The following is a 26,549-nucleotide window of genomic DNA, read 5'->3' as shown; positions in this document are numbered from 1 at the left end:
CAAGCCATTGCACAGTTGAGTGTGCCAAGAACACAGAGAGAAGTGCGTGCTTTCTTGGGCATTACTTCATACTGTAGGCATTGGATTCCCAATTTTTCCTTGTTGGCAAAACCTTTGTTAGCATTAACATGCAAAGACACACCGAATCCTATTCCATGGTCTGAAGAGTGTCAGAAAAGTTTTTGGGAATTGCGTAATGCATTATGTTCAGCTCCTGTGTTGGGTACCCCTGACTACAGCAAGCCTTTTACATTGTATGTTCATGAGAAAGATGGTTGCGCATTATCAGTGTTAACACAGCCTTTTGGCGACAGACCGCGTCCATGCGCGTATTTTTCGTCAACCTTGGACCCGGTAGCGAGGGCATTGCCAAGCTGTCTGAGAGCCACAGCCGCTGCAGCTATGTCTATTCGACAGTCTGCTGGCCTAGTAATGGATAATACATTGATTGTTATGGTTCCACATGCTGTGGACACATTGTTAAACAGGACCAAGACACAGCACTTAACTAGTGCGCGATTATCTGGTTATGAGCTGACACTGTTAGCAAATCATATACACATAAAGAGATGCAACACGTTGAATCCAGCTACACTATTACCAATCCCAGCAGACCTAGACGAGATTGAGCAACATGATTGTCTGTTCAGAACAGAAGAAGAGACGAAAGGGAGAGTAGATCTTAAAGATACTCCCCTGACTGAGTGTGATGGTACTTTATGGGTGGATGGTTCGTGTTTCAAGCTTCCGAATGGTGATACGACTGCTGCATATGCTATCACGACTTTGCACACGATTGTGGAAACTGCGCGTGTGCCACAAAATTCGGCTCAAGCAGTGGAATTGATTGCCCTTACGAGAGCATGCGTGTTGTCTGAAGGAATGAAAGTGAACATATATACGGATAGCCAGTACGCCTTTGGCGTGGCTCATAGTTTTGGGCGATTGTGGAAGGAACGTGGGTTCCTGACTTCGCATGGAGCTAAGATTCAGAATGGCAAGTTGGTGAATGATCTCCTTGAGTCGCTGACCCTACCGTTGCAAGTTGCAATTATGAAATGCAGTGCGCACAAGAAAATCACTGATGACGTTGGTCGTGGTAATGCGTTTGCTGATGAAATCGCGAAAGAAACAGCAAAAGATGTGAAGACTCGAATGTATGTTGCAGGCCCTGCAAGATGGGTTGGTGATGTTGGAATGTGTGAAAACACAATAGAGAGTGTAAAGTCCCTTCAAGCTGAAGCCACAGAGAAAGAGTTAAGCAAGTGGAAAGAAAGTATGGGTAAGTTGGATGAGAATGGTTGTTGGATTGATCTGTCAGAACATAGGCGATGGTTGTTACCTGATGCATATGTGCTTCCAGTGGTTACTATGGCACATGGAATGGCACATATCAGTACGAAAGGAATTTGTAAGTTGTTGGCTCCAGTATGGCAAAATGCTGGAATTCCTAAGTGTGCAGAGAATGTGGTCAAGAATTGTATGGTATGCTTGAAGTACAACCCTGGTAGGGGAACCCCAACTCCAGCTGGTCATTTTGCGCCTCCATCATATCCATTTGAAGTTTTGCAGTTAGATTTTATCCACATGCTTTCTCAAAATGGATAGAGGCCTATCCCCTAAAAGATAACACTGCTCTGTCCACAGCCAAAGCCCTTGTGAAGGAATTTTTCCCTAGGTTTGGAATGCCAAGAATGGTGTGGAGTGATAATGGGAGTGAGTTTGTGGGTCAAGTGATGAAGAATGTGTGTGAGGGAGTAGGGATAAAGCAGAAATTCCACGCTGCAAATCACCCCCAATCAGCTGGATTAGTAGAGCGCTACAATGGCGCTCTAAAACTCAAACTGGCCAAAATCCAAGCGAGCTCAGGTCTTAAATGGCCTGACGCTCTGCCTCTAGCACTCCTGTCCACCAGAATGACCGTGCATTCACGAGTGGGACTTAGTCCCTACGAGGTCGTATTTGGCCGCCCGGCTAATGTATGGGGTGTGCCAAGACCGGCGAAATTCAGTGAAATCGAACATCCAGTACTGCTTGATTACTTGTATGAATTGACGGCTAAATTACGTGTTTTACACCAACAGGTGCACGATACTCTCCCCCAGCCCTCTGAGGCTCCAGGACACCCTATCGACCCTGGCACGTGGGTCTTGGTGAAAAATTTTCAGCGCAAGAGCAACGATGAGCCTCGTTGGATTGGCCCTCATCTCGTACTTCTATCTACAAGATCAGCTGTTCGAGTAAAGGGGAAGAAGAACTGGATCCACGGCGCCCACGTGAAAAGGATCCCTTTACCTCTGCCGTATGACCAGTGGGTCCAGGAGGGCATCGCAGACTCTGAAACAGACACTGTACCTCGTTTTGTGCCGTTCAGTGATGCACGTATAAAAGGCACAACTTCAGCACAGGAAAGTGACGATATTTTGCAAGAAGCTGTGCCACCGTCAATTCAATTGGACACTACAGAGCCTGAACTCTTGTTTCAAGATCAAACAGTACCTGGCCGTTTTCATTATAATCTAATACCAAGGCCTATGGACAAATAAATATTCTTTTTCCTTACCCTTTTTATTTTTTGATAACCAGAGCTCTCCCATCTGAAGGACTTTCTTGATTTTTGTTTTTCGAACCACCATCCGGGTTCAGCCGCAGGGTCGCGGTGCCAAGACTTTGGGGTACAGGCCGAAGACGTTAGGTCAACGGTTCTGGTTGGTCTAGGGCGTTCCCTGGACTGACAGGTGTACTCCTTAGCAGAAGATACTCACCCGCCGCGAGCGGCACGATTAGAGGATGGAGTTTTGTAAGATGGAGAGACTCGCTGAGGAAATGAACTTTAAAGCAAGAATATGTAAAATAATGAAGAGCCAACGTTTTGTATTTTTATGCCTGTTTGTATTATGTAGTATGGTAGTGTTTACTGTAGGATTTGTATTCTTCTCCTCTCAAGAGCCCATTGCACCCACTGTACAGCCTATACCTCCTCCTACTGTCTCCTCTCACTCTTTTCACCCTCTGCCTGAACACGAACCAGCTAGACGGTCTGAATTTGTAAACAACTCGTTTATTCAGCTCCTGCACCAGCACCAACTAGTGATGAATACAACCAATTGTTGGGTGTGTGGTTTAATGCCACATATCATTAATAAGGGTATTCCTTATCTAGTGCTGCCGTTTAGTTACAATGGATCGTCATGGGCATTCCAGACCATGTTTCTCTTTGCATTAGATGCCTACTCCCCGCGACAACCGCGTTCCATCAGACCTAGCACCAATAATAAAGCTTTAATGAAAGGAGTTGCCGATATGAGCAGAGATATCGATGCATACTCATTTATTCCCAAAGAAGAGTTGAGAGCTTATATAGGGTGGAACGCGACGGGGTATAGTATTAGTCTGGGTGAAAGACAGCGAAAAATCTCATCCCCAATCTGGGTCGTACCCCACATAGGTCGGTTCTGTTTGCAAGGTAATGGTCAGAATCCTAGAGCTCAACTGGGAAGAAGTGACTGTACTGAAACGTACACTTTTCCGTCACAGTTTTCCCCTGCGTTTCTGGCTGCCAAGGGTACATATTTTATCTGCAATGACCGAGCATATACATGGTTGCCCCCTGATTTCTCGGGCACATGTTATATTGCAAATCTGCTACCGCCAACATTTACTGCCGCCTCTGACTATCACAAGACCAGAGTTGTGAGAGGCGTGATTAGTAAGGAGGATACTGCCGGTCAGGAAGCGGGAGACTTCTTTTTGGGTTTCCTGCCGTTTTGGGGACCTATGGTCAATAGTAGGAACCTGAGACAACTGACTCGTGTGGTTGAATCCACTGTTAATGTTACGGCTGGTGCCCTTGGTAATTTGACAGCTGAGCTCCAAGCGGATCGCCTCATGACTTTGCAGAACCGCATGGTTCTAGACGTCATACTTGCAGACCGCGGTGGGGTATGTAAGGTTATCCAATCCAGTTGTTGCATTTTCATACCAGACAACGCTCCAACAGTTTATCAAGCCATCTCCAAACTGCATAAAATATCTGAGTCCATACACATGGATAAAGGAGATTGGTCACTGGTGGGGTGGTTCTGGGAACTGATATCTGCCTGGGGTTGGAAAGTTCTGATGGTCATTGGAATGATCTTAGCCATCCTTTTCCTGTTCTGTCTGTGCATACAGTGTGCTCCTGCGATATGTGGCCTCTGTGCTACATTATGTGTAAGGAAACCTGTATCGAGGGACGAGCTAAGTAATAGGATGATGCTACAGCAACATCTCCATGACTTTGTGAATATTGACCTAGACTCGGATTGAAATGAGTATAGTTATTGCCTATGTAAGGGCAAAAGGAGGGTCTGTCGTACTTTAGAATTTGGGACCGCGTAGGAGGCAGGGCCCTACCCCTGTCTATCCCGGTATTAGTGAACCGCAAATGGTTAATGCGGTATGTACAAGTGCTTTGTGTAACGTTTTAGCTATGAATGCACTGTGTACACGCTATTATACATCACTACGTGGGTTCCATTTTAGAGCGGTGGCCATCTTATGGTTGCCCTCACATAGGCTACATAGCATGAAGCAAATACGGGCCTTTTAGAGCACATGTGCTTTCCCTTGACTTTTCTGTGACCTGGGCAGCTTGGTTCCGCTGCCCCAGGTCAGTCCGGTCTCACGAGTTCCCCGTCCTCTGGCCACCTGTGATTAGCATCAGGGCTTGACACACCATAAAGCCTTTACATTAAACACGAGCCTCCAGCTAATCTCTTTCTCACCTGACTGTTCCTGCTTTATGGCTTGTTTTCCAAACAGGAGATGCTCATGTTTATTGGGGCCTATCGATATCTGATGTGGGATCTGAACCTTGCTGGGTAAATAATTGCGGGCTGGCTTAACTGGAATGTGGGATGGTCATCATGACTCTGCTTTTTCGTTTGTAATGTATACTTTATATGGCCATATCGTAAACTAGGAATGTATGCCTGAAGCAGGATATTTTGTATTTAAGGAGAAGCCCGTTTCTGTGATTTTCAGCAGTCTCCTAAGAACATACACGCTGTTGTACTTCTTGGATACCTGTAATTGGTCTGCAGCCAATAAACTGATCTTTGACTTCACCCAGAAGACTCTGTGTTTCTGTAGGTCTGAAACAGGAAGAACCCGAAGTCATAGGGTGTGTTCCCCTGCACCGCTGGGCTTAAAATACCCAGTACTTCATATAGACGACCCCTGGAATAAAAATGCATCGGAGATGACGGAGAGCCTAGTAGCTCTCCAGTTCAAGGAGAAAGTGGGAAAACCGACACACTCTAAAGGTCATCTTTTGGACCCGGTTTTTAGTAATTGTGACAAGGTTACTACAGGACCCCCCAGTCCCCCTGCCATGGACTGACCATTTCCTGATTCCCATAATATGGGAAATTACCGGACCCAAAATATCTGTCAACAATACTATAATTTGTAAACGTAATTGGCCTAGACTTTCAGCCGACCAGTGGAGGTCAGTTTTGGAAGCCAATAGACCGCCTTGGGAGGATAACTGCACTGTAGGGAAAGCAAATGAGGAGTTTAATTCCTGGATCCAGGCATCTCTGGATACGGTTCTTCCTAAGAAACGTGTCTCTATGTCACACCGTTCTAAAACTGCTGCGTGGTATACTGATAATCTACGGACATTAAAACGGCATAGTAGACGGCTTGAAAGGAAGTGGAGGATAGACTATTCTGTTCTCAGTAAAGCAGAATATAGGGAATCTATCAAACAATATAAAGCTGCAATTAAGAGTACACAAGCCACTTTTTATGAACACAAAATTATGCAAGCCGCAAACTCCCCCAAAGAAATTTTTTAAATTGCCAGGATACTCACTAAACTTCCCACAAAACCCCCCAGAGTAGATGATCCTTCTGCACATTGTAATATGTTAGCAGACTTCTTCTATAAAAAAAATTCAAACTATTTATCAGACTTTTTCACCCTCTCATACCGTGAGTGCCACTACTAGCTCAGCGGAACTCACGGTAAAACCTTTTCCTCTCTTAGAACAGTTCCCCCTTCTCGATCTCTCCTTACTAAAGTCCATTATGGCTCATATAAAATCAGGTTCTCCCCCTGACCCTGCACCCCCCCAAGCACTTATTTTGGTGTCTGATATCATCGGCCCGACAATGCTGAACATGCTCAATTCCTCCATCTCCACTGGGACTGTCCCTCTCGCATGGAAAGGAGCCATGGTTAAAGCTCTATTGAAGAAACCTAACCTGGACAGGGACATGCTGGCCAATTATCGTCCCATTTCCCTACTTCCGTGGGCAAGTAAGATATTGGAAAGACATGTGAATAACACCTTGGTGTCCTTTCTAGAAGAGAACAGCATACTTCACCCTTCCCAGACTGGGTTTCGCCCGCAAATGGGTACAGAGACGACTCTTCTGGCAGTAACTGAGGAATCAAGAAGGATCTTAGATCTAGGGGGAAATGCAGCCATTATCCTTCTTGACCTCAGTGCTGCTTTTGATACCGTCAATCATGCTACTCTATGCGATAGACTCACGAATGTGGGTGTGTCCGGTTTGGCAGCTCAGTGGTTGCGTTCTTTTCTAACTGGCCGCTCTTTTAGGGTTTTTGAGGGAGATACTGTATCCTCTCAATATCCCCTTCTTTGTGGGGTTCCTCAAGGCTCCGCACTGAGCCCCACCCTATTTAATATATATCTGAAGCCGTTGGCAGAAATTGTCCATCCATTTGGCATAAAAATCGTCTCATATGCAGATGATACTCAGCTCGTGGTAGCTCTTAACCATCTGAGAAGACCATCTAACACCTTAGCGAGCTGTTTACAAGAGGTTGCCAAGTGGATGGATCAATCATGCCTCAAGCTGAATGGGGATAAGACGGAGCTTATGCTATTGGGCAACACTCCTGTTTTTAACTCGGCATCCCTCTGGCCAGTTTGCCTAGTCCCTGCTCCTATACCTAAAGATCAAATCAAGAGCCTTGGCATTTGGATTGATCAGTCACTCTTTTTCAGCTACCAGGCAACTAAACTTTCATCTATTTGTTTTGGACTTTTGAGGATGCTCTATAAGGTTCTTCCCCTGCTTCCCGTCCACGCCAGAAGAATTATAGTTCAATCACTGATACTCTCTCGTCTGGATTATGGTAATGATCTGTACCTGGGAGCACCTCAGTACACCATCAATAAACTCCAGGTAATACAGAATTGTGCTGCTCGCAGACTTCTTCAGATTCCCCGGTGGAAGTCTGCAAAACACGCACTAGAAAGCCTGCACTGGTTACCAATTAAGCAAAGGATCCAGTTCAAGGCTATGTGTCTCTCCCACAAGGCCTATTGGAAGAAGGGTCCTGCCATTCTTCAGTCACTCATCACCCCCTACCACCCAAAAAGAGATCTCCGGTCATCTGAATCCTTTCTTGCTCTCAAACCCAGAATAAAAAAGACCAGATGTGGTGGCCGTTCTTTTTCATACAATGGTGCCATAGGATGGAATGCCCTCCCCCTTCAACTTCGCAAGGAACCCAACCTTCTATCCTTTCGCAGGCTCCTGAAAACCTGGCTGTTCTAAGTCTTCTCTTGCCTCTGTTACTTTGCTTCTGTCCTCAGCGCTGGGAGGCCTACGGGTAGCCAACGCGCTTTACAAATCCCATTTCATTCATATACACTATTTTATGGCACAGTCACGGAGACCACAACTATATGGACTGCTTATTTCATTTATTTCATTACGTTAGGAGGTTTGCTATGACACGCTTTATTTTAGTCGCCGTGATAACAATGATTGTGTATTCCATCATGTTAGGAGTTTTACCATGACATGCTCTTTTTTGAGTTTTTGGGCACAATAGCGGGATAACAATTCCACGCAGTTGCTTATATTTAAAAATCTCCCCGTTTTTAGTGGCATTGACGTTAGCTAAATACGGATCCATAAGCACTTTGGAAGTTCTCAATAAAAACTGAGGTATATTCTTCCAATGGACTACGAAATCAGCTATCGACTACATTTCCCAGAATCCTGGTTTGACGTCATTTCCTCTGGACGCTTAAGAGTTGAGTAACAGCGCGCCCCGTCAAAATTGAATCCGGTGAGAGGTAACAAAGTGACTTCCCCATATGAGCATTCAAGTTAAAGTAGGAGGTAAGACCATCGTTTCAAGGATATGAGTACCACGCTTAGATGCGATGTTACATTTCAACTTCAAAGAACGCCTCCGTATTGTTTGTTGCAGATTCTCGCTAAGCGCCTCTGCCTAAATTGGGCTTTTCTCAAGTTGTGCCGGTGATAACAAGATAGGAGAAGACCGAAACTGAATCAGGTAGACTTTATCGCATGTGCATTCTATTTGGAATATCGAAATCACTAAGCAAACTAGTGTCTAACAACGGGCATTTTTTCTACAGATTTTCCAATAATAATTTCGATCCACCACCGGCGTTTACCGCCTCAGCATGTCTCAAGTAAGATTCTTATTCCCTGATACCTCATGGTTGACATAGTCATTCACCACACTTAGTTACAGGACGGTGATAGGATGACATTGATTATTATTATTATTTTTTCAGGACTGACATTTGAATGATTGATTGGTTCGCAGTGATGAAGGTAAGGACTGATGCGCTTAAGAGGTGGCTTGAGGTGGTGTGTCTTGGAGGTCATTTATTAAGACAATGTTTTTCCCTTTTAGGTCTTTCAGCTATATTGGTCCTGATGAGAATCCCCTTATCTGGAGGGATTCGAAACGCGTAGACCACAGTGTTTAGGCCAATCAAATACGAACTTTGTACACATTGGCTACCTAGTCTAATCTATTTTGTTGATGGCTTTTTCTTGATTTTTTGCATCAAGTATTTTCAAAGACTCATTTGTTTCGAAAAATTGTGCAGATGTATGTTTGAGAGTGTTGAGTAGTATGAAAAGAGTGCAGTGATAGTGTGGCAGTGTTGAAGTGTTTGATTGAGTAAATGGGTTTGTTGAGAATGCGCAAAAGTGAAGTTAGATGAAGAGTGAACTATTTCTATGTTAGAGTGTGAGGTGTTTTTTTTAACTTCTTTTAAGATTTTTCTGGTTTAAAGTAATAATTTGATGATATTGTGAGATGGTGCTTAAATTCTTTTGAAGAAAAAACTTTTTTGATTAAATCCAACGGAAACAGTGGTTGTTGTGACATTGATTTTGGTTCAATTAGTCATGATCAGAGTTTGAAGGAAGTTGCAGTACTGGCGTTCTTTTGTTATTTGAGTATAGTAGGCTTGGCCTTGCTGTGTAGAAGCCAAACCCTGTATTGGTCTCGCCCCAAATGCACAAAACACACCCCAATGACACAACCACATGGCAAAAAGAAACATAAAAATCCCAGTACAACACACCTGACAGCAATACCCCAATTGGACACACCCACATATCTGAGTATAAAACCAGCCCCTTCCCTGACCACAATCCTTTGCAACACTCCATGAGAGAAGGGACACACACCCCAGCTGACAGGAAAGGCAAAGGACACAACATCACTAGCCACACCACACACAGCACCACCACCACTTCCACACCTGCACAACTAACCCCCCTGCACAATACACACCATACACATCACAACCACAACCACCACTCACACTGCTGCACCCACAACCACTTTGCACACCACACACCATGGCCACACAGAAAAATGCCCAAATTCACAGAGAGTGAGTTGACAGTCATGGTAGATGACATAGTCAGAGTGGAACCACAGCTGTTTGGTAGCCTGGTCCAACAGACACCATTAGCCACAAGGACACAAATGTGGGCAAGGAAAGTCCAAAGGGTCAAGGAAGTATGGACCAACCCAAGATCACAAAAGGAGATCATGAAGCAGTGGCATGATCTGAAGAGGGTTGTCAAATAGAGGAGAAGCAAGAACCGTGTGTTGGCTCAGAGGACTGGCGGTGGCCCTCCCATACCACAAAAACCATTCACACCATGGGAGGAGAAGGTGCTTGCCTCTCTGCATCCAGAGAGTCTCACAGGAGTAGCCGGGGGAGTGGAGGCTGGTAAGTACAAACAAATGACTACCACCACTCTGCTATGTACTATCTTGCACAACTACAAAGCTACACCACCTAGGACAAATTCCATCCATCTGCACCACACACTCACAAAAACATGGCTCACAGATCCAACATTCACCCACTCCCATTCACCCCAAACGTAGCTACCAACATTACCATGGGGGCATGTGTACAGGCAGAGAGCACTACAACTCCCACCAGGCACCCTTGTCCCACAGCATCAGCAAGATGGAGCCCACCACCCACCACACCCAGAAGCATGTGTCAGCCATTACATTACCCACATCAAACTTACAGGTAGGTAGCCATCTTCCTTGGGAGGGTGTTTGCGGGTAGGAGTCCTGCACTACTACCCCCACCATTCCCTCTGTCCCACACCTGAGGAGGATGGAGCACTCCCCTACCCAGAAGCAGTTGGAAGCCCTTGCAGTACACAATACAAACTTACAGGTAGGTAGCCATCTTCACAATGAGGGTGTGTGTGGGTGGGAGGCCTGTACCACTACTCCCACCATGCACCCTGGCCCCCACCTCAGCAAGATGGAGCCCTCCCCCCCGAAGCAGTTGGAAGCCATTACATCACCCTCATCAAACAAACAGGTAGGTAGCCATCTTCACAGTGAGGGTGTCTGGTTGTGGGAGGCTTGTACCACTACTCTCACCATGCACCCTGCCCCCCACCTCAGCAGGATGGAGCCCTCCCCCCACCCCACCCAGAAGCAGTTGGAATCCATTGCAGTAAACCAAACAAACTTGCAGATAGGTAGCCATCTTCACAATGAGGGTGTTTGTGGGTGGAAGGCCTGCACTACCACTCCCACCATGCTCCCTGGCTCCCACCTCAGCAGGATGGAGCCCTCCCCCCACCCCACCCAGAAGCAGTTGAAAGCTATTGCAGTACACAAAACAAACTTACAGGTAGGTAGCCATCTTCCATGGGAGGGTGTCTGGGTGTGGGAGGCCTGTACCACTACTCCCACCATGCACCCTGCCCCCACCTCAGTAGGATGCAGCCCTCCCCCACCCCACCCAGAAGCAGTTGTAAGCCATTGCAGTACACCAAACAAACTTACAGGTAGGTAGCCATCTTCCATGGGAGGGTGTCTAGGTGTGGGAGGCCTGTACCACTACTCCCACCATGTACCCTGCCCCCACCTCAGCAGGATGGAGCCCTCCCCCCACCCCACCCAGAAGCAGTTGGAAGCCATTGCAGTAAACCAAGCAAACTTACAGTTAGGTAGCCATCTTCACAATGAGGGTGTTTGTGGGTGGGAGGCCTGCACTCCCACTCCCACCATGCTCCCTGGCCCCTACTCAGCAGGATGGAGCCCTCCCCCCACCCCACCCAGAAGCAGATGGAAGCCATTGCAGTACACAAAACAAACTTACAGGTAGGTAGACATATGATTCTGGCCTGTGACCCCACTGAGCAGGATGTAAGCTGCCACAACGCATACACACATGTGTGAAATAACAAACCCAAATGTAGGCACATTACAGGTAAGTAGCCAGTATTTGCACCCACACATTCGTCACAAATTAAATGGTGCCATATGACAACACCAGCCCTCTCATTGCACAAAGAGGCACACCTACCCCATTGCCAAGCACAGTGTGCACACAGGTAAGCTAAGGAAACTGGCACAGCTACCAAAGTGTGACACTCCAATGCACAAGTAGAAGAAAGTCAGGGCACAATCATGCACAGCACCTATTTACATGTGAATTGCCATGGGACAAGTGCAACAAGGACAGTTCGAAAAATACGAATGCATGTGTGATGGTACAAATCAAGATATGCACATGACAGGACAAAGGTATGCAGGAGATGACAATGGCCAGTCCATGGCCAGTTGTGACGCCTGCCAGGTCAGACAAAGCAACAATGAGTCCTCAATTAAAAACATTTGTGCCAGGCCCTAGATGGCAACAAGTCCCTGTAACCATTAATTGTGCACGAGTCGCATAGTATGCCTTGACACCTCACACCATGGACAAGTAATGCATGTACCACTGCATCATGTCAGGAAGCACAGTAGTGCACATAGGAAACAATGTGATGATCAGTCAATTGTGCAGTGTACAAAAAGTGAATAACACACAGCTAACACAAAGCTTGCCGGGTGCACTACAATGACCATGTCCCATCTGACCCACAGGTGACCAAGAACTCACTGCAGAGGACAACACCAGCAATCTGCAGAGCCAGTCTCCCCTCCCCCGGTACATGGACTCTCGGATGTTGACTCCCAGGATTCCATGGACCAGTAGCTGTCCGTGGAGGGAGTTCGGTGGGGCGGTGAGGCGGGCCGGGGGAAGGGCAAGGGGGAAAATGTAAACACCGGAATATGGATGAACGGAGGTAAGTACACATTTAAATAAATAAAACGAATTTCGTTGCGCGCGCAAAGGAATTTGTTTTATTTATTGAAATGTGTACTTACCTCCGTTCATCCATATTCCGGTGGTTACATTTCCCCACCCTGCCCCTCCCCCGCCCTGCCTCACTGCCCCACCGAACTTCCTCCACGGACCGCTACTGCCATGGACGATGAGCTTGAAGCCGGTCCATCTGGTGTGCCAGGGAGCAACAGGTCCCAGGACCCCATCGTCCCCCCCACCACATCTGCGGCAACACCAACTCCACAGCAGATCCCTGCTGTCAGGGCCTGTGCGGCCACCGCCAATACCACCACCACCACCACCAGTGCTGCCTGCAACACCCTCCCTGTCCCAGAGGATGACCAGCACACACCACTGACGGAAGAGGGTAGGGAGAGGATGCGGGTGCCCACAGTGGTGAGGCAACAGGTCCGTGGCGGCAGGGCAGGTGGGAGGGACAGGGTCACCCACGGACACCAGGAGTCTGGGACCCAATCCCTGGAACACATCACCAGAGTCCAGGGCACATACGAACAGGCCCAGGGACGAACGGGCCGGTCGGACGGACTGTTGCACAAGCTCATCCTGCTGATGAGGTCCATCGACACCCGCATGGGACAAATCGTGGACCTCTTGGGCCAGCAAGTGACGGCACTGAGGGACAGGCATGTGCCACAAACAACACCTCCACCTCCCTCTGGTGGGCCGCAGGAAGACATTTCACCATCCTCCCCTGCGCCCCGAGAGAGGGGTGAGTTCTCAGATCCCACTGGCCCTGCAGCAGGCCCCCCCCTGCCAAACGACGAAGGGGACATCCTAAGAAGACCCTGGGAGTATCTGGAGGCAAAGCACCAGCCAGACACCAGTCATGGAGCCAGTCATATTAGCAACCCTCTCCACCACTGCATTGACTTTTTGGACTGTCCTTCCTCACACTGCCTTGTGAATGGCATCTGTCTGTTGGACTGGGTCACCACATCAATGTGGTGACTACTCGATTATCTCATCTACCACAATTGTCAACTCATTGCTCCACCCCCCCAATGGAAATGTACACCCACCCCTCGCATCTCACCATTGCAAATAAAATATCATTACACACATGTTGTTGTGTCTGCTCCGTCTTTATTGCAGGATGTACAGCCTGCAACATGATCACAATGTACCAGGAGCATGGGCTGCATGTAGGCAAGGCACCTAGGGAAACACAACAGAACTACTTTCACTGGTCTGGGTGTGGCATCACAGACATCACACAACCCCTACCATCAGGATAACCCAACATGCACACGTCACAATGGGCAACAAGTGTTAACATACACGTCCTGTAGATGTTCCCAAATGACCTGTCCCAGAAACATTGCCAAACACCGCTGGGTCTACAACTGGCTGCTGCTACAATTCTCACATGCCCCTTCACGACAACAGCAATATCAGCAGACAATGGGTATGTTGCACATTGTCACCAACCTTCAAGTGAAGTAGCGGGTGATGAGCTGTTCACGCAGGTCAACACCTTCCTCCTCTCCACTGTCCTCATCACTGGACACAGGTTGGTTTGCAGGCTGGGGCCTTGGGTCCTCACCATCATCCAGGAGTAGGAGAATCTCCTTGCGAATGGCTAGGTTGTGGAGCATGCAGCATGCCACTACAATCTGACACACCTTCACGGGCGAGTATGCCAGTGCACCTCCGGTCTTGTCCAGGCAGCGGAAACGTGACTTGAGCAGACCAAAGGTACGCTCCACCACACAACGTGTCCTTCCATGTACCTCATTGTTGCAGACCTCAGCTGGGGTCCTGGGATTCCTCAGTGGGCTCAGCAACCAGGGACGGTTGGGATATGCAGAGTCACCTAGGTATGACAAACACAAATAGACATTGCAATGTCGCTGAGGCTGAGGGCAGCAGCTCACACACCCAGCACGCAATATGACTAGGCATACTCACCCACAATCCATGCACGCTCGGGAAGCAGATTAGCCATCAGCTGGGGCACAATGCTATTCCACAGGATGTAGAAGTCATGGGCCGAGCCTGGGAATTTGGCACACATGTGGGAGATGATCATATCTGCCAGGCACACGACCTGCACATTTATGGAGTGGTAATGCTTATGATTCCTGAAAATGTGCTCACTTGCCTATGGTGGCACAAGCCCGACATGGGAGCAATCAATGGTACCAACAACATTGGAGATGTGTCCAAGGGGATAGAAGTCTCCCTTCACAACTGGCAATTCAACACCCCTGGGGAAATGGATGTATCTGTCCTTGCATATCATCATGGCGGAAAGTACATCATGCAGCACCATGCTGAACATCGATTGTGACATCCCACCTGTGCTGGCCACTGTCTCTTGGAACGATCCAGGGGCAAAAAAATGCAGGGCCACCATCACCTTATAAGTAGGGGTGAAAGCTGTTGGATATGTCCGGCGATGCTGCAGGTGGGGCTCAACAGATCACAAAGGGTTTTCAGGGTGGCTCTATCCAAACGGCATTTCCGGATGATCGCAACATCCTCCATGTCCTCCAGCACCGTCAAGTGACTAATCAAATTTGGCCTCCTCCTATTTGAGATGATAGTGGACACATGTCAATGCAATACATCATGAGATGTGCACAGAATATCACGTTCTGGATGACACAACGACAACAATGACTGCCATCAATATTGAGTTACAGACCAGCTTACATGTAGGGACACCTTCAGCTACGCAAAGGGTACACCTGTCAACTTACACAAGACAAGTACCTCAAACACCACCTTGGTGAATGTGCATGCACATAGGGATATGGCCACATTTCACATGGGCACGCCTGGGAGTATAGCATCCAGCATATGTGCAACAAACTAAACCCACTGGGCCCGATTCACAGAACTAACTTAAGACAAAATCCTAAACTTACTACCATTTTGGTATTCACAGAAGGCACTTACTCATTTTGGTATTCACAGAAGGCACTTACTCATTTCGGTATTCACAGAAGTTAGGAGTCCTAACTTTAGGACTCCTAAATGCCTTCTGTGAATACCGAAAGTCTTAAAATTAGGATTTTTCGCAGTTTAGTAGTAGTATAGTTAGGACTCCTAACTTTAGGGCTCCTAAATGCCTTCTGTGAATACCGAAATTCTTAAAATTAGGATTTTTCTCAATTTAGTAGTCCTAAGTTTAGGACTCCTAACTTTAGGACTCCTAAATGCCTTCTGTGACTACCGTAAGCCTTAAAATTAGGATTTTTCTCAGTTTAGTAGTAGTATAGTTAGGACTCCTAACTTTAGGACTCCTAAATGCCTTCTGTGAATACCGAAAGTCTTAAAATTAGGATTTTTCTCAATTTAGTAGTCCTAATTCTAAACTTAGGACTACTAAATTGAGAAAAATCCTAATTTTAAGACTTTCGGTATTCACAGAAGGCATTTAGGAGTCCTAAAGTTAGGAGTCCTAACTATACTACTACTAAACTGCGAAAAATCCTAATTTTAAGACTTTCGGTATTCACAGAAGGCATTTAGGAGTCCTAAAGTTAGGACTCCTAACTTCTGTGAATACCGAAATGAGTAAGTGCCTTCTGTGAATACCAAAATGGTAGTAAGTTTAGGATTTTGTCTTAAGTTAGTTCTGTGAATCGGGCCCCCAGTCTCATACCTAGCTGCTGTACCTGTCACAACTTAATGTGTCATTACAACCTGGCACACATCCACCACACAATGACCACCGTCAGCGCAGGAATGACGAATGTATGCATGAGCAGACATGAGAGGCAATGCAAAATGGATCATCATTCAATAAGACGAGAATTGCTGTGATTGTCACTGCACCTCAACACATTGACATGTGTACACATTGTAGAGTCCAGAACAACAATGTCCTGCCCACCCAACCATCAAATCCATAGTGACATGTGAGTGAGTACAGGCCAATCAACGAAATCACACACACAAACATGGCATGTGTAGCCATCAGTGGAGTAAATGGAACATTGGCATCGTGTGCACAATGATGTGCCATTGACCATGTAGGCACTGTGCACTGTTGATGTTTGCCAGATGGCCATTGCGATTGTATGGCACCCATATCGCGGTAGCTACCTCCTGGCCCTGACGGTGTGTCATCAGCACCCCCATTCACATATGTGCGATAGTTATAGGCATGGAGACATGGGGAGATGGCGGTTGGCATGCTCCACCACCCATTTCGCGGTAGCTACCGCCTGGCCCCGGCGGTGTGTCACCAGCACCCCATTCACATATGTGCGGTAGTGATAGGCATGGAGACATGGGGAGATGGCGGTTGGCATGCTCTGCCACCCATTTCGCGGTAGCTAATGTCTGGCCCCGGCGGTGTGTCACCAGCACCCCCATTCACATATGTGCGGTAGTGATAGGCATGGAGACATGGGGAGATGGCGGTCGGCATGCTCCACCCCCCATTTTGCGGTAGCTACCGCCTGGCCCCGGCGGTGTTTCACCACCATGGAGCTTGTCCTAGAGGCAATGGGAAGCTCGATAGCGGTGGCATGATGCAATTTTGAAAATCGCGGTAGGCGTGCTCCACCACCGCGGAGGCAGTCATCGGATGCATTTGAAAGATGCACCATTGCGCTAGCGCACACCGGGCCCCTGCGGTGTGTCACCGCCATGGAGCTTGCCCTAGAGCCAATGGGAAGCTCAATAGTGGTGGCATGATGCAATTTTGAAAATCGCGGTAGGTGTGCTCCGCCACCACGGGGGCGGGCATTGGATGCATTTGAAAGAGGCAGACCTGGACCACAAATTTCTGCAGCTTGGCACTGTTGAAACGACCCAGGGGGCTATATATGTGAGGAATTGAGCCTCACATTTCCACTGCTCCCAGAGCCTGCTGCCAGAGACGCCTCACCTGCTGCTGCCTCCAGGGACTGCGTCTGAGACGCCTCACCTGCTGCTGCCTCCAGGGACTGCTGCCTGAGACCCCTCACCACCCAATTCTGCCGATGTCCACAGTGATGGCAAGGACAGAGAAGATCCGTGCCAGGCCCTTAACGAGCGAAGAGCTGGAGGTCCTGGTGGATGGGGTGCTCACACAGTACCCAAGGCTATATGGTGCCCCAAATGTCGTGGTAAGTCATCAACAGGGGGGAGGGCAGGGGGGCAACACATGTAGTTGGACTGATGCAGTACGTGCCTGGGAGTGTGGGGTAGTGTCATGCACTGCATGACATGCTGTATCCAGGGGAAGGGTGTGTGTACACAATGCCACAGGTTTCCCTGTCTGCGCATGTATGCATGAGTGATCTGTGTTGTGTTGTCAGCCATACAGTGACACAGAAGGTTGTTCATGCTGTAGTCAGGACAGTGATTGCTTGGCTGGATGGCTGTGTGTGTCCCTGTAGTCCATCTCAGTGTGAGCCCAGCTGGGCAGCACAGTCCCCGTCTACAAAGACAAGGACATATCACTTCACTTACAGAGTATGACATCAGTCTTTTCACATTGCACTCCAGCTATGGCCATCTCAGCACTGTAGATTGCACACAACCGCCCTTGTGAACGGCATTTTGTAGTTGTGAGATCATGTCCCTCAATTTGACATCTGTGACACAGTAATCTATTCACAGGGCAGGGACATTGGGGCTGCGCGGTCCTGGACACAGTGGGTCACCCCCCACACACAGGTTGATATGTGATGTATGTGTTGCTCAACCCAACAATGGACTGGAGATGTGGGCAGGCTACATAGGGGTTCCAGTGCTGGCATCCTGCATGTGTGTGAGATGTGCAGGGACTGTGTTCCCCCTCACACCTTCATGCATTTACATCAGCTTTTCTCATACAGATGTACTATGTGAGATGTACTGTAGTCTCTGATAGACATATCGTTGGATATGTGATGAGTTTGTATCTTGCTGCTATACTGATAGCTGTCGGTACATAACACTGTGTCTCTGATCATTTCCCCCTCTTGTCTCCCATGCCTGCAGCTCAAGGTACACCAGCGTAAGGCCATGTGGAGGGCCATTGCAGCGAAGGTTCGAGCTCTGGTGGTCTCAAACTGATGGTGCACCCACTGCCACAAGAGGTGGGATGACATCAGCCGGCTGGCAAAGAACGTGGCGGAGATGACCTTGGGGCTGCTTCCTCGCACTGGGCGTTTGGCACTGTGCAGAATGACACCACTAATGGGCCGCATCTTGGCGGTGACACAGCCTGAGCTGGATGCACGTTTGAAGGAGCATCAGCAGCAAGCCAGGGGTGAACATTTGGGGAGGGTGACTTTGGCTGGGAGTGACTGCATGTGTACAGAGCCTGTGCCAGCGGTGGCCTATGTGATGTTGGTAGTGTGATGCTGTGGCATGTAAGTGGATGCTGGGCTGGGTGCCTGTGGCATGCATTAGCCCTACCTGCACTGACAACGGTGATTTGGATGCTGTGCATTCACATTACATTCAGAGTTGTGTTCTTCAGGTTTCTTCTGCACTAGGGTAGTCTTGGGAATCCCATGGGAGGGAACGGCAGTGTGCCCAATCTGACTGTGCCTTCATCAATGCGTCCATTGCATGCACCCAGATTGGGGAGGCCTACACATCTGACAGAAATGTGCACCATTCTATTGTCCCCACAGTACAACATGGTGGGTGGCATGGGCTAATGTCCATTGTGGACTGTCATGTTGTAGTCTGGGTCTGTGTTGTCCCCTTCTGTTCCATCCAGATCTGTCATTGGCAACAAGTAGTGTGCCCCCATCATGTCCCTAGGTGTGCTCAGAGCTAGTTGTGTGTCTGGTTGAACAGAACCACAAGCAGTGTGTTGTGCTGTGTGGTCATCACATGGCTCACTCATGCCTGAATGTCCAGTTTCCACGCACTGCTTGAGTCTATATAGTGAGTTGGCATGATGTAATTGCACAGGGTGTTGTGCATTGCTTGCATATGTTTTTTCTGTTGCTGACACTGACCTGACCCTACATCTCTCTCTCTCTCATGCAGCATGTCCTGTGGTCACGGAGGGACAGGAGACTTACACCAGTGGGGGTGAAACAAGCACAACAGCTGCACAGGAGCCCAGTGACACAGATGTCACCAGCGCCTCAGAGGGGGACAGGAGTATGCTGGAGGAATCCCAGCTTGAGACGCAAAGCACCAAATCATCTCATGCCAGTGGGGATGCTTCCATGTTGGAGGGCACTGGGAACGGGACTCTGCATCGTCTTCCACCACACAGCAGCCAGTGCCCACCCTCCCAGCCACTTCCTCTGGTGCTGCCCATGTCCGCCTCAGTAAGAGGGGAAGAGTGTCCTTCACCCCTGGCACCGCTGCCTCTGCCCCTGTCCCCCCGCTGCCATCAGTGCTGAGTCTGTGGACCTTTTGCGCCAGCTGTGTGGAGGCCAGACAGCTCTCCTCAATGCCTTCATTGACCACGACAAACAATTGGCCCAGGTTGTTGCTTTCATGGAGAGCATACATTCTGACGTGGGTGGACTGCACCGGACAGTCCAGGCTTTGTCATCGACAGTGACGTCTACCCTTCAACAGGCACATACTCACAGTCCAGCTCCGGTCCCTTAGTCCACCCCCCTGGCAGTGGCTACATCTGACGATAGTGACCACGGTCCATATACATCAAAGTCACGATACACCACACGGAGCACACAGCAGCAGCAACCCAAGTGGTCCCGGCCGCAGACACCATCCCACAGAAGACCAAAGCCACCCCAGTGTGCAGGGAGAAAAGCCCGTCAGGCGACACCAGTGGACCAAAAGCAAAGCAGCAGGCCTCAGGCACACATGCCTCAGAGGCATCCCCATACAAGGACTCTCCTGCCCCTAAAGCATCGCACAAAGAGAAGCATACAGTGTCTGTGCCCACCAAGGAGGTGGTGCATCCCAAGGGTACACCTAGGAAGGGCTCCAAGACAGATTCACCCACCACCTCGACTCCCATTCCAAGCGCAGTGAAGCAGGGGCCGGAGTGTACTGTAGGGGTGACACCTAGTAAACAGGGGAAGGGGGAGCAGAGGCGAAACCAGGCAAAGCGTTCCGCTGGGTCCAGCACATCACCAGAGGGGGTGCCAGCGCCTGGACCTGATGCAGCTTTGGTGGTGAGTGTGCCTGTTGTGCCCACACCACTTCACAGTGATCTAAAGTCAGGCAAGCCATTTAGAATCCCCAAGAAGTGGAAAGGCACCCCTCCCCATCTCCAAGCCACACCATGTCTCTTGTCTGCATGACTCCACCTCCATGTGCCACTACACCACCTGGTCCAAGGAGCCCTCTGGCTTGCCAAACCACTGATAGCTCTACCTCAGCTGTTCTGCACTCTCCCCGTTCAGGTGCCCCGACAGTCCCCAAGACACAGCCAGCTCCCAGTCCACCTGACAGCCAAGTCTGAATGGTAGTTACCCTCACAACCTTTCTCTCACACAGGTGGGCCTGTACTGCACATTGTACCCCCTGACTGTGTTGCTGACCATGGAAAGGTACATTCACACACATTCCCTGTGCAGCTTCTCATGGACTCAGTCTGCACCTTGGACTGGCCACTGGCCTTGTGTTTTGCCCCCTGCCTGTGCAGCTTCTCATGGACTCAGTCTGCACTTTGTCTTGGCCACTGGCCTTGTCGTTCACTGCTGTGTGCCCCCTGCCTGTGCAGCTTCTCATGGACTCAGTCTGCACTTTGTCCTGGCCACTGGCCTTGTCGTTCACTGCTGTGTGCCCCCTGCCTGTGCAGCTTCTCATGGACTCAGTCTGCACTTTGTCCTGTCCACTGGCCTTGTCGTTCACTGCTGTGTGCCCCCTGCCTGTGCAGCTTCTCATGGACTCAGTCTGCACTTTGTCCTGGCCACTGGCCTTGTCGTTCACTGCTGTGTGCCCCCAGCCTGTGCAGCTTCTCATGGACTCAGTCTGCACTTTGTCTTGGCCACTGGCCTTGTCGTTCACTGCTGTGTGCCCCCTGCCTGTGCAGCTTCTCATGGACTCAGTCTGCACTTTGTCCTGTCCACTGGCCTTGTCGTTCACTGCTGTGTGCCCCCTGCCTGTGCAGCTTCTCATGGACTCAGTCTGCACTTTGTCCTGTCCACTGGCCTTGTCGTTCACTGCTGTGTGCCCCCTGCCTGTGCAGCTTCTCATGGACTCAGTCTGCACTTTGTCCTGGCCACTGGCCTTGTCGTTCACTGCTGTGTGCCCCCAGCCTGTGCAGCTTCTCATGGACTCAGTCTGCACCATGGACTGGCTACTCACTTTGTGTTTTGCCCCCTGCCTGTGCAGCTTCTCATAGACTCAGTCTGCACTTTGTCCTGGCCACTGGCCTTGTCGTTCACTGCTGTGTGCCCCCTGCCTGTGTAGCTTCTCATGGACTCAGTCTGCACCTTGGACTGGCCACTGGCCTTGTGTTTTGCCCCCTGCCTGTGCAGCTTCTCATGGACTCAGTCTGCACCTTGGTCTGGCCACTGGCCTTGTGTTTTGCCCCCTGCCTGTGCAGCTTCTCATGGACTCAGTCTGCACTTTGTCCTGGCCACTGGACTTGTCGTTCACTGCTGTGTGCCCCCTGCCTGTGCAGCTTCTCATGGACATGCTTATGTCATGGTGCCTATCTGTGCAATATGTGAATAAAGACAGTTGCTCCTGTTGTCTATTTTGTCAGTGTCCTTACTGAATACATTTTTTTGCTGTGTGTATATGGTTTACTGTGCCACATGCTCTGCGTGCCACTTCCACATGGGCAATGTTTGGGTCCACTTACGAATCAGTTTTCTGGAGTGACAGGGTCTTCAGTTCTTCCTGCACCAGATACTTGTGGGGGCAATGGTGTAATTTCACAATGTGCAGCAGTTTTCATTTACTTGATTAGTCCATGTTGGCTATATTGTACACATGTCAGGTTGGGGGGCACTGAAGGCACAGAGTGGGTTTCTGCACACAGTTTTGCAGGCAGGCTATCCAGGGTCATCATGTATGTGTGTTCTTCCTTCATGTGTGCCCAGTGGTGTATGTGTGTGGTCATCTTGTGATGGCCAGTCATCCTAGTCCCATGGCTTACTTTCCATGTGTGCTCTTGGAAGTTCAGGTGGTGTGCGGTGTGAAGGGGGTGCGTTTGTGGGGAGTGCTGATGTGTACATGCCCCTGCAATGTGAACTACACACATGTGTCACCCAGGAGTTGTATGCCTGTTGTTTTGATTGTTCAGCCCTGTGGATGTGTTTGTATGCACATGTGTGAGTTGTATGTAGTGTACTGTACAGTGTGTTGGTGTGTCCTTGCAGTTCTGTCTGACTCCTACTTGTTGTTTTTGTCACTTGTGAGTATGCAGAGTGTGTGACTGGTGAGTCAGTGTTGCGTTTTGTTGCACATCCATGTGTCCGGTGGCTGTTTGTGGGGACTGTGCAGACCTGCTGTTCCACACTGCCATTGTGGTTGTGTTTTCTCATGCCTTGCTGTCAGATGGTGCCTTCTTGCCTCCAGTGTGGCATGTTGTGTGTGTTGTAATGCCACCCCCTATCTGTGCTTCAGATGCCTACCCATTGTTGGTCTGCACTCCCTCTCTTTGTGTATGGTACACTCCTGCCATGTCCCCTACTGGCATGCAGTACACTTCACTTTAGTGTCAGCTGTCCCCTTGGTTTCATGTGTGTGTGCCTCCCCATTCTTTGTCCAGGGTCAATGTGTCACTCAGGGCATTTCCCCAATGGGTTGTATGTGATGTTCTGGTGCTGTTTGTCAGTCATGGTTGCTCCTATGCAGTCCAACTGTGTGTGCTGCCCAGTCCTTTGGTCAAGTTGTTTCCACCTTTGTGTCCCGGACTTGCGCATCTGTTGGTGTTGTGTTGGATGTATGTGTGATTGCTTCACTTCCTGGGTGTGCTGTTGTGTTTGTGCTGTGCTGTATGGTGCTGTATGGTGCTGTATGGTGTTGTGTGGGTTGCAGTTCTGTCAGTGATGTCTGTGTGTGGCTGGTATGCCTGGTGTGCACACACTGCTTGTTGTGCATGCAGTGATGTGTGTGTTTGTTGCCTTGTCATTGCCTGGTGTGCATCTCCTGATGTCCTGCTGAGTTTGCTTTGTGATTTTTGTGCCTGTGCATCTGTTGTTTGTTTGATGTGGCTGCGTTTTTCTGTGATGGTGCACTTCTTGTGTGTGTTGTGGTATGTTGTCTGTGCATTGTTCCTGAGTGATGATGTTGTGCCCTCCTGTTGTGTCTGTGCTCCCATTGCCTTTCCCCAGTTTAGCTGCACAGGGCATGTCTGTTCTTGTTGTTGTTCTGTGTGTGTTTCTGTTGGGTCATGTGTTTGTGTGTTGTTTTTGTGCAGACATTTGTTGTGGCATCCCTGTGTGTGTGTGTGATGTTTGCAGCTACCCCCAGGGTGTGTGATTGTTTGTGTGCGTGTTGACTGGCAAGTATTGCCAGCCTTCAGTGTGTTTGGCACTGGTGTTGTGTGCTGCTGGTGTGAGGGGGGTATGTGTGTGGATTTCTACTGGTCTTTGTCAGTCATGGCGTGTGTCAATGGTCTCTATGTGTGGTGCTGCTGGTGTACTCCTCTTAAGTAGTTGTATAGATGTGTGGTTGTTCACAGTTTGACTTCAGGGCCTCCCTTTCATCCTTGTACCTATACATGGTTTGCCTTGCTGTCTCCCTGTGTCGTTGCACTGTGATGTCTGTGGTTTGTCCTCACTGCCTGTACCAGCCATGTGTGCTTTGATGGTGTGAGAGTGTTGTTCCCTGTTATTTGTCTTGCGTGTGATGTACACATGCTTGTTGTGTGTCTCCCTGGCCTTCCATTTGTGTGCATCCCACTCAGGTTTTCCTATTTGTTGTGCTCCATTGCTGTTGGCATGTGGGGTGTGTATGTGTCTGTGTTTCAGTCTGTGGTATGTATGTGTGACTATGCAGGCTGTGTGTCCATTTGGGTGTTTGTTCATTGTATGTTTTCATTTGGTGCTTGCCCTCATTTTAGTTTCCCGTAGTGTGTTGGTATGATGGTGTGTGTGTTTCCCTGGCCCTGTGCTACTGTGCTGTGTGTTCCTGTGCAGCCACTGCTGCAGTGTCTGTATCCCTGGTTTATTGTTGTGTGGTGCAGGGTGTGAATTGACCGGGCTTGTTGTTGTGCATGGTGTGCACAGGAGGGGCACATGGCATGTGCCTTCATGGGGTGTGCTAGTGTGTGGTGGGAGGGGGTGTGGCCCTGTGGTCTTTGTGCTCTGCCCATGCCTGGCACTGGCCCTACCTTCTGCATTGTGCGCATGTATTTGCTTGTGTTCACCGCTGCGGTGACGTGACCGGGACATTGCTGCATGGTCGCGGGAGATGTGTGTCCAGGATGCAGAGGGGTGAATTGGTGGCAGGTGGGTGATGTGTGGGTGCCCTTGTGGATGTGTCCCTGTCTCCACCAGGGTGTCTGATGTGGATTTGGACCCTGTGTCAACCTATGTGTTGTGTGATGTGTTATTGCGTACCTGCGGCGGCGTCCGCGGCGGTCCATGAGTTCCTGGTGATGTAGCAGGTATAGCACTGGAAAGACGTGTAGGGCTGGGTCCATGGTGGTCATGACCAGGTGATGTGGACCGGGACTCTGGTTTCACGCTCCGCTGTCGTGCTTCCGCCGTCTCTGGTTGGGCGGTTTCTCCACTGCGGTGCGTCTGCTTGTTTGGGTCATCCTAATTTGTGGAGCGGGGCAGATGTCATTCCGCACGGCAGAGAGTCTCCATTGGCTCCCACCGCCGCGGTGGCAGGCACACTTTGATGGCGGTGCACGTTGCACCACGGCGGTCGGGAAATGGGCTATGTTTGGTCATACTAATGTAGCGGGCGTGAGGACCGCTGCTCGCGGGTGGAAAAAGGCATTTTTCCGCACCGCCGGCACCGCGGTGGTGCCACCGCCCGACATGCTAATGGACCCTTTAGATAGGGAAGGTGCTGGACACTAAACATATATAATTTACTATTCCCACTCAATAACTATATACTCTGGGAAGGTGCTGGACATTAAACATATATAATTTACTATTCCCACTCCAGTTAATACATTGTTACAGTCTGTTGTAACAACCACGCTCGAACCCATCTGGAAGAATCACCCTTGTAGTAATGCTTGATTGTATTGTAAAAAAGGTCATTGCCAATGCTTGTTATTATTATTTACATCAGTCTTGAAACTTTATGCCAATGCTAGGGAATTATTTCATTAGCTTGTACTGAAACGTTTAACATGTGCACAATTTGTTAAGCATGAAATCATGAGGCTTTGTTTTTTATTCATGCTGCTGTAAGTATGAGTCACGTTGAAGAAAACCTGTTTGTATTATGAGATGCACGTTACAGAAACATGCTGTATTTTGGCAGTTGAGCTCACGTTCTCGGATCACGTTCCCTGCGCTCAAACCGGCATTGAAACCAAGCACGTGGAACACTGGTTCCTCCGCATGCAGACCCCACCCTCCAGCTACTCTATTTAAAGCCCAAAAACCCCTGCAAATGCGCTTACGCTCGTTTTTCTAACACTTACCTGAAGGCAGAAATCCCTCCTCTGCAATCCTGTATCGACTCCTCCCGAGTTCCTGCGAGGCATCCGGTCCGGTCCTGAAGGCCTTCCCTCGTTGCCACGGAGACGCTGCAAAGCTTCCCTCTACATATCCGGAGTTACATAAAAAGATTCCTACGAGGAAAAGGAAGCAAAAGAGAAAGCATTCAGCAACAGTGAGTAACCGGCTGGCTACTACAAGGAAACAAAAACTGTGAGTTTCTCGGACATTGTTTTCTCTGCAGACAAATCTTTATTTAAAATAAATACTTGGCCAAGTGATAGCATGTAATTACTAAACAAGCACAGAACAATTCAAATATAAAAACTTTACTTATCTCAATGAAAGTGGAATTTCAGTCTGGTGCAGCGCGGTCTCCTAATCCAAGGCGCAAAAAACATAACTAAAGAAGAGAAAAAGAGACATTTGGATTAATACTTTTTGGGCGTTTTTTTTGACTAATTAGTTGTGAGTATTTACAAGCAACTTGTTCATCATTCAAAGAAATCTTTGCATACTCAGGTCGAATCAGGCAACAATAATAAGAGTGTCATCCTTACCTTTGCAGATGTATATGCTACGTTGTGTACAGGGGTAGATCGAAATATTGAGCACA

General features: G+C 48.9%; 1 protein-coding gene across 1 annotated transcript in view; it reads right to left on the bottom strand.

Moving 5' to 3' along the window:
- Positions 1-26,336, bottom strand: part of LOC146865390 (uncharacterized) — a 67,115-nt gene extending 40,779 nt beyond the window's left edge. Inside the window, exon 1 of the mRNA XM_085640734.1 lies at positions 25,918-26,336. Within this exon, the coding sequence (XP_085496860.1) occupies positions 25,918-25,980 (63 nt within the window). The 5' untranslated portion in view covers positions 25,981-26,336. The remainder of the gene's footprint in view (positions 1-25,917) is intronic.
- Between the last annotated feature and the right edge of the window lie 213 nt (positions 26,337-26,549).

This window comes from Triturus cristatus, chromosome 2_1 (assembly GCF_964204655.1).
Source record: "Triturus cristatus chromosome 2_1, aTriCri1.1, whole genome shotgun sequence".
Taxonomy (NCBI): Eukaryota; Metazoa; Chordata; class Amphibia; order Caudata; family Salamandridae; genus Triturus; species Triturus cristatus.
Note: the sequence above shows the minus strand (reverse complement) of the source record. Positions and strands in the feature narration are given on the sequence as shown.